Source organism: Rosa rugosa, chromosome 3 (genome assembly GCF_958449725.1).
Source record: "Rosa rugosa chromosome 3, drRosRugo1.1, whole genome shotgun sequence".
Classification (NCBI taxonomy): Eukaryota; Viridiplantae; Streptophyta; class Magnoliopsida; order Rosales; family Rosaceae; genus Rosa; species Rosa rugosa.
Window position 1 is genome coordinate 11591159 of NC_084822.1, and position 9116 is coordinate 11600274.

The 9116-nt window shown below is 36.9% G+C and overlaps 1 protein-coding gene across 3 annotated transcripts; it reads right to left on the minus strand.

Annotated features, from left to right (window-relative positions):
- Positions 1-3539: 3539 nt before the first annotated feature.
- On the minus strand, positions 3540-8861 carry LOC133735530 (zinc finger protein ZOP1). 3 transcript variants are annotated; one of them, XR_009859086.1, is made up of 7 exons: positions 8598-8861; positions 7875-8075; positions 7361-7457; positions 6085-6180; positions 5566-5969; positions 3922-4050; positions 3540-3840 (listed from the first exon to the last, which is right to left on the minus strand). XR_009859086.1 is itself a non-coding variant. In XM_062162935.1 (6 exons), exons 1-5 carry the CDS (start codon positions 8604-8606, stop codon positions 5605-5607), a joined length of 768 nt encoding a protein of 255 aa, XP_062018919.1. In that variant the 5' UTR covers positions 8607-8861; the 3' UTR covers positions 3540-4050; positions 5566-5604. The 3 variants fall into 3 exon arrangements, 1 of the variants encoding a protein (XP_062018919.1); XR_009859085.1 differs by having other exon boundaries at positions 3540-3677; positions 3764-4050; XM_062162935.1 differs by having other exon boundaries at positions 3540-4050.
- Between the last annotated feature and the right edge of the window lie 255 nt (positions 8862-9116).

The following is a 9116-nucleotide window of genomic DNA, read 5'->3' on the forward strand; positions in this document are numbered from 1 at the left end:
TCCAGCAAAAAAAAAAGGGTTATACTCCTTCACATACTGTCTTTCTTCTATGCGTAGTCCCAACCCCAAATTCACTTCTTGCTGCATTGATGTTTCTCTGTGTTTCCATGAAAACTTGCCCATGATTACAAGAAGGCATAGATACAATCAGGTTCTCTTCTCATTAATTCCATGACTAATGAAAGTTACATGGGGATGATCATATATATCTGGTTTCAATTCTAGAAGGGATAGAACCCGGGGAGGATAAGAATTTGATACATTTGTTAACTGAAGTAATACAAGAATTCATGTCCAAACGTTGGAGGAGCTCATTGAGAGAATCAACCAAGGTCGGGGAAGGAGGAAAAATCAGTTGGCTAATTGTTGATGAGAGTTGTGGGTGGGCACTGGAAGTGGCAAGAAAAATGAAGATTGCGATGGTGGTTAATTGGCTTTTGGCCTGCAGCAGCTGCAACTTTGGTGTTGAAATTGTGTATCCCAGAGTTGATTCATGAAGGAATCGTTAACAATAAGGCCGGGCAAGTTATTCCCTATATGACTAATTAATTTTTACCAAACTGGATTCTTAATTTAGGATTGATCAAATTTACTCTTTACACTATAAAATGAAGAAGATATCCTTTGCATGTTAAAGAAACTTGATGCAGGGTAGAAATATTGACGAGAAATCCCAGACATTTTTTTTTTAGTTAACGGCAAGTTGACCGTGGTTTAAACTAAAATAAAAAAATTAATGAAAGAGTGATGTGTCAATTTTCATGACCCTTAGATTAGACAAAGAGTCCAGATTTTATGAAATTGAAGTAAATTCATTGGCTTCTCACTTTAGAGGAGCCGGATCCCCAAAACATAATATATATTATATACAAAACATAAATGTTCAGGCCAGAAAAACAAAACAAAAAACAGACAAAAACTGCTCGAACCCATGACCCAAATGTTGCCAATTGATCAAGCTTCCACCATGCCAGACTAATCACACTGCATATGAACAAACTAGAAAATATATAAACTTTATTGGGTCACGGGACCAGTAGGCCCCAACGTGGCTCCACCACTGTACGTAATGTTCAAATTAATAGAATGTTAACATGAACAAGCTGTTAAGTATATTTGAATGAGTTATGCGTGTGAAGAAATTCTACGATACATGCTTTGGACATATGATGCTCGATAAACTCAAGAAAAACACCAAACAAAAATTGTGAAGAAGTTGATACTAACATTAATTGCTATAAAATGACTCATGAGAAAAGGTAAGTGTAGCTTCATGTATTTTAAAAAACTTCAAGAAAGATTTGCAACCAATTTCTTCAATTGTTCTTAATTTCATCAATACTGTAATTTTGTCATCAATGACTTCAATTGATCTCAATGAGACATGATACATAACAAGCTAGTTAACAACAACAAAAACTACTAAGCACCTGTAAGTTCGGATTGATGATCGATCATGATCAGTCGACATAATATATGAAAATGGCACAACCCTTTTAACATGAACAAGTAAGATCGATGTATATTAACAAGTTAGGCTAGTGTGATATCAATAGCTCGATCATTGACCAAGACATTTCACCAACAACGTACTCAGAGATATGAAACATGAAAAACTTGTCCAACAACTAAAGATTCTCTATCATCCTTTCCGTTTTGTTTCTTTAGGGCGAAACACACACGTTCATAAGCTTCTCAACATGACTCCAGCTGATCTTGACATCCAACGCTCTAGTTCTGACAGACTTGACAGAACTAGAAACCCCATATGTCGAAAGAAAGGCCAACACTTAACGTGTAATGAGAATTTGCATGGACTCTCTCTCTCTCTCCCCCTCCCCGAACTCAATCATCGTTACTGCACCAGCTCCCTGTTGTTGACTACGAGTCGCCCAAAAATTTCAGACGACCTGTTTAGTCTTCTCCTCTGTTCTTTGGCGGAAATCGATGACTCAGTCAAATAGTCAATGCAGGACCAGAGCAAAAAGTCTTAGTCTATGACTCTATGCCGTGCTACTAAATAATGAAGAAAAAACCCCACGTGCAAAACTGCATTATGGTGGTTGCAACTTCCTGCTTATAATAAATGGTGGTTGTCTGGGAAAAGAGTCCAAAACCCATTTTCATTCAAGGTGGAGCTAGTGCCATGTGAGTGAAAAATTGGAAATTTTAGCCCCTCAATCATTCGTTTTCTTTCAGAACTTCCGACTATATGAACTTGTTTGTAAGTTTTAATTCCCATAACGTTAGGGTGGCTGGCTATCGATCTTTTTGTCGATAATATTCAAGGGTCTGATAAATCATCGAGCACAATAAAGAAGCTCCCGTAGTTGGTTCCGGTAAATTATGAAGAGTTTCGTTAACCAAACAGTAAATATGATGACGAGGGTGACTAACGACGTAGGGAAGTCTTGAAGAAAAAAGGAAGAAGAAAATTCATGTGTGGAGTCTAGTGAACAAACTGGAGTCCATTCAGAATTTCTCTCCAAAAGCATGTGGTAATGTGGTTTACCAGTCTATATTTATTGATGTTGGATGGAGGAAGGAATTGGTTGTTGGGCTAGAAAACGATTTTTATGTTCAACAAAACGAGTTTTACGTTCACATTCCCTCTCATTCAGTGCTGGATGATGGGCACTGATGAACGAATAGCCATGTAAACTGGACCACCTTACAAATTTATGCCGAGGACAAACAGAAGACGGACATAGTCTCTCTTTCACACGTCGGTCAAATGAAATGCCGACCTATTGTCCAGCGCCCGCTCAACGTCTACCCATCGTTCAGCATCCTCTCTAGGTCTACAAATTCAAGCTCAAGTGGCATTAAGGCAAGGTGACAGATTATTGAAACCTTAGGTCGAATCTTATTGTGAGTGCGGCAAAAATTGACACTCACAGTGAAGCCTCTTTTACGGTTCTTGGACACCTGATGCTGGTAACAGCTACTCGCAGTGTTCTTGGACACAAAATTATCAACACAAGCTACATTATATCACAAATAATGAGAAGTTAGGGAACACCAGGCACATGCTACATTTGCAGCCCAAGGAATTTGCTTTATTAGTTGGGTAAATGGTCACCTCAAAAGTGTATATTCAACAAGAGGTGACGACCGATGAGATCGCTAGTCCACTGAAAAACGTCAACAATTTACAGCATGAGAAAAATTTTACCAGTCAAATTTGCACAAAAAAGAAAAAGAAAAAAAAAATTGAGATACCAGCGTAATGTTCTTTTGCAGAACGGTTTGGTAGATTATGTTCACAAAAACTAATAATTTGAACTTCATATTCAGAGTTCAAACAAGAATCTACTTGATTATTTATTCAAATTGATGGTTTGACATCGATAAATATCATGTTAATATGGTTCCCAGAGGCACCTGAAAAGATAGTGAAATCAATCATTTAGGAAAAAACGAGGAGTTACATTTAAAAGTGTAAATCCCCACGATTTGACATCATACATGTTTACCAACTTTAAAGACATGGTGCTGGGAACCCCTAGGCATCCACATATCATGCTCAAGTTGCAACATTATTAAGTTTAACAGACGTTTGCTGAATGGAAAATGTCATACAAGCAATGCTTAAGAACTACACACCTGCAAGCTGCTCATGTCAGCTAGTAAATTCTTTGCAATGATGACCTTGAACAGCAGAGTGCTCTTTGTTTCTGAATCATAAACTAAATTTGAATCCCCCATACTAGAATGGGAAAAAGCAGTGAAAGTAAAACAAAAGCTAGAGCTATGAGATTACTTTCAGCCTATTGTCCAGCACTTGCAGATCGAAGAAGGCCCAGTCCCATCATTTTGAAAGAACCTACTAACCAACATCTTTCATGACAAAACCTACTAATCAATATCGCCACAAGCCCACAACATTATACAAATAACACGTTGGGTACTGTTACTCACCAAATTTGCAATGCTACTGAGCAACCATTAGCTATTGGAATATAATTGCAGACATCATATTAGAATCCAAATATTTGGACCAGCAGCTGCATGAATTACATACTTGCATTCCAAATTCTTCACAAAGTTCTGCAAAATAGTTCCGAGCACATGCATTAGCATATAAAAGATACATCAGTTGAAGTCCATAAACTAGTATGGGTTAGCAATGAGAACAGTAGAAAAATAAGTAAATAACTAATTATGTAAGATGTCATTTTCCCTTTAATACTGGGGTCTGGGAAATCGAATCCACATGTGTAATTACTACTCCAGGCTCCAAAAATAAAAAATAAACAAAAAAGCAACTATCAAGCCCTCAATCCTGTAAAAAATGTTTATTTTATTTAAAAAAAAATCCTGTAAAATATGTATATATATCTGATTCTTGAGATTGTGACGAAACAACTCCAAATATCAATCAGTAAGCAATGACAGGCAATAGTGAGGTCATTTACTCATATAACCTTTTCCCATCTCAACCATGTCTAGTGTGATTCCTGAGCCCAGACGTTTGCGAAACTCATTGCATCCTAAATCCACTTGTCCTAGGTGGAAATTATGATGGCACATGAAATGTTCATTACACTTTACATTCCCTGGCTACAATACCTATAGGTTTCAAAAAAGACTTCTCAGCATTATCAACTTTTTTGCGGATCCATTGCTTCCTCAGAATAAGCAATATAAGTGCTAGGTGATTATTGAAGCTTTTGTACTCAGTGCTAACCACTAAGAACATCGGTTGCTTCACTATATAGTTTCTCATACGAACCAATGGCAATGCATGATGCAAGGTATTTAACACGTGTTAGGCTAGTAAGCCTTTTGGGACTTCGAAAATTTGAAACGGGTTTTTCCCAGTTGGGTAATGAACATATTCTTTTAGGTATCATTAACCAGAGGCATATACCTCTGGAATACAGCAATCACCTTTTTGACACTCACTAGATTACCTAACCGCCTCAAGTATTTCGGGCCTTCCTCTCAGGCCTAACAGCTAAAAACCAACAGCTGTACTCAAAGCTGCCAGCTAATTACATCAGTTGTTTCATTATGATTATAATAGTTTTCTCACATGACACCTATGGTTCCAATGGAAAAGCATATGCAAGGTATTTTATACTCGCTTAGGTGATATAACAATGAAAGCCATTTGGGACTTTAAAACATTAATGGGTCTTGAAGAATTGAGTTTTAAAAACTAGTGCAGATGCCTTACCCCTGAGACATATGCCTCAGGAATACAGCAATCGTCTTTTCGGCAGATCACTAAATACATAGATGCCTCAGATTTTAAGGTCTCACCTTGCTCTAAGGTGCATAGCTGCACCACATTATAGATGGTGTATGCAACCATTCATTAAGCTGGAAAACATCAACACGCCCCCAATTCCCACAACCTCAATCATGAAAATCAGACAATGCAGGGAACCAGATAGAGTATGATAAGGGGAAAGAAAGGAGATGGGAGCAAAAAAACATTGGCTAAAAAAAAGGTAGAGCTCAAACCAGCACCCAGCAGAAAACTTGTATGCTGGAATCTAGACTAATGAAACAATAATAAAAGAAAATAAACAAATAAAAAAAAAAATCAAAACTTACCCTTTATGTTGCAGATACAAACTTGATGGAGAAGCTAAATCATTGTGGCCTGTAAAGGCCAAGCAATGGTTTCTCTCTGTCTTGAACTCTCTTCCTGGCGGCCTCCCTTGCTTTAAGTGCAGCTGCTTCTTCTGCAGTCATAGCCCTTGGCTTCTGCTCTTGCCTCTTTCTTTTGCCAACGACAACTTTAGAGGGAGCACCTTTAACAGATCTCATAGAATTTAAAGAAGTTGGAATCACTGGCCCAGGTGGAGGCCCATTTTTGGCTTTATCAGCACCTTTATTTTCTGAAGCTGATCCAGTCTGTGAAGTTGGCGTTTGCTTCCTCAACATTGTTGATTTATGTCCAGAATTTGACAAAAACTGAGGGGTTGCATATGCCTCTTCCTGTGTCACCCATTTGCCTGTTGTGTTTCTTAATGTTAACAAACCAACTACAACATATATTCTGGAAGGACTACTAAGTCAAAAAAAAAAATAATAATAAATAAATAAAATATAAGTGAAATGACTCAATACCTATAGAATCAGAATAGTAGAAACCGGAGTTCGCATCATAGCAAAAGCCATTATTTTGATGGTAGTAATAACCAGAAGCGCTGTCATACTGCCATTCTGTCATCGAACAGATTTGAATCAGTTTTAACATTACTAGGCTTGAAATAAGATACATTCATGAATTCCCCACGCCCAGGCATGCTTCTCAAGATAGCAATGGGGGGCCATAAAAAAATAATAATATAAAAATCTTGAAACAACCGAAGGATACTAGAAACAAGTATCATTGATTTTGTTATGTCTTAGGTTGGAACAAATTATTGCTATTATTATAAATGTTATCAATTAGTAATAATTTGTTCCAGCCTTACTTTTAGGAAAATCTGCTTTACACAGTTGTTGCGAACCGACAACCAGACCGAACAAGAACAAACCTCAAAGCATGCTTCACCTTGTCCTTTCTAGACTAATTTTTCACTCACATGCAATGTCGTCTCCTGATATTCCAAATTTAGACCAGATATTTGGCCAGCCTACCAAAGGAGTTAATTGAAAAGGGTAAAGGGAATAATCTAGTCCACAACTAGTAGCAGAAGAACTAAGGAATACTATGCCATTCAAAAACATACTTAAGTTAGACCCATAAAATGTCTAATAAGGGTAAGCTTATTGTTCATCAACGTAATATAATTTTTTAATCAGCTTACATTCAGATACATTTCTTTCCCTGCCCTACACCAGAGCTTTTAGACTTTATTGTTGCACTTGTAAGGGAAACAAAATTAAAATTCAAAAGAAAAAGAAAGGCATATTTTTCCTAGATTCTACTCTTGTTTTGTTCTTTCTTTATCTTTTTTCCTTGTAAAGTGCTTTTTTGGTAAAATGCTTTACGGGATGATCATATCATGCTTAAGAACAATTCAGCATAGAACTCCTACATCAGATGCAAGAACCTAATTCAGCATAGAATTCCTCAAGCTTAGCTTCTTAAGGAATGAGGAATAAAGCTTCTGTATTGTAAAATTGTCATAGTAATAGCCTAGACATGGTTCTCAGTGAGTCAGTCAAGTAACTGAGTTGTAGGAAATTAGCTCAGCTATTCTAAGATCCCCATGGGCCACCTACAAGGTACTTTTAGACCATAAACCTTATGGCTGAGGTGAACAAATAAGCTTTCTACAGGAGATTGTGAAAGATCAACTTATGGATGGGATGTGATCACACTAGGCCTTATCTCAGAGAATGGTGTTATTCTAAAATTGCAACATCTGTGGAATTACAAACATACTGTACTTACTCTCTTCACCATCATCCCCAACATCTAGTGCAAGAGCATGAGTATCTCTAGCCTCCTGAAAGTTCGTCATATCCTTTTGATAGCTGCGCTTAGCTTTCTGCAAACATTTAGGTCAAAGAAAAATTCAGCTTAAAGAAAGAAAGAAAGAAAGAAATAAAGGGGAAAAAAAAAAAAAAAAGAGGTCAATGTCTCATAGAATAGAAGATTTTTTTTCTCTTGACAAGGCTAAATCTACAATATTTCACTTTTAGACTTTAAAATGTATTCAGTGATGACAGGGGAAACATATTGACTGGTGATAAGGGTAATATTTGCGGAAGTTAATTTCATTTGAAAATAAATGAGGTTTGAAGTTTTAAAAAGTAACAACTCTGGGGACAAATATATGAGAAACCTATATGTACTACTAAATGGGTGATGCACTACCATCATAGAATTGCCAAATCTTCCATCACCGGAATAGACGCACATATATAGATTTATCATAACCTTGAAATGATTTTCTAATACTCACTGCTTCAATTTGCAAGAGGGCACGTTCTGCTTCCTTTTCTTCCTTCTCCTTAGCAGCTCTGTCTTTTCGCATATCAGCAAGCTTCTTAGCAACAGCATCCTTGTGACGCGTACCAAGCTCATGATTTCTAATGCTAGAAGGATTGTTTGATATGTAGATTTTGCAGAAGTCACACCATTTGTTTCCCTGGCTAACCCAATACTGCAAACAGATAAAAAAAAAAAAAAAAAAAAAAAACAATAACAATGTAAGACAATCAAGTGTCAGCAGATGGAAACCCCTCGAAAATCACTTCTATACAAAAATTTTAAAGAATTCTACGACAAAATTCTTTCGATAACAAATAACGAACTACAGAACCACTATGCTTGCGAAATTCAAACAAAATTTCAAGGCTTTTGAGTATAAGTAATTACATTACTGCTAAGTTATAATATTGAAACAGAGAACCCCAATAAACAAGCTTCAATTGCATTCTGAGAAACACAGAGTACTTACTATAGAGCATATAATCAACCTCAATTCAACAAAACCTAGCATATCTTATTCTGCGATTGAATTTCGCATTAGTGATTGGCCCTATTGATAGTCTCATACAAACAATCAAATTAATCCAACGAAATTAAAATTCAAAAGAATCAGTGAAATCAAGAAAAGCCATTGTTTTTGCAAACGAGTATCAAAATATAGGAAATAAAAAATGGAGTGAAGGGGGGAGGATACCTCAGTCATGGTGGCGAATTAGGGTGATGAAGCTGATGGGAGAAAACCCTAAAATCAGACCGTTAGGGAAAGAAAAGGATCGGATATTGGTTTCACCGAATGGAAATTGTAGACCAAAAATCAAAACCCCTCTCTCTCTCTCTCTCTCTCTGCGAACATAAGAATTCGGTTGCGGGTTTCCGACGACTTAAGAGCCGGGTCTTGTTAACGCAAGCCCACTCCGTCAAGTATTAGGCCTTGGCCGGTCTATCCAAGACTACCACTAATTCTAATAAACTTTTCAGGATCTTCATATTTTCTTCTTTTTTTGCTTTTTAAAATTTGCTAAGTAAACCTCTTTTAAATACCTAACTTTTTCTTCTTTTTTTGAATCGAAAGAGGTCAACCCGGTTTTATAATTCAGCAAGCAGTACTAAACGACACACCCCTATGGGGTCGATAGTAAAGAGCCATCTTTTAGGACATACAAAATCCTATTCTAAAACAAATAGAACCCAGCATACCCAGAGTACACCCACC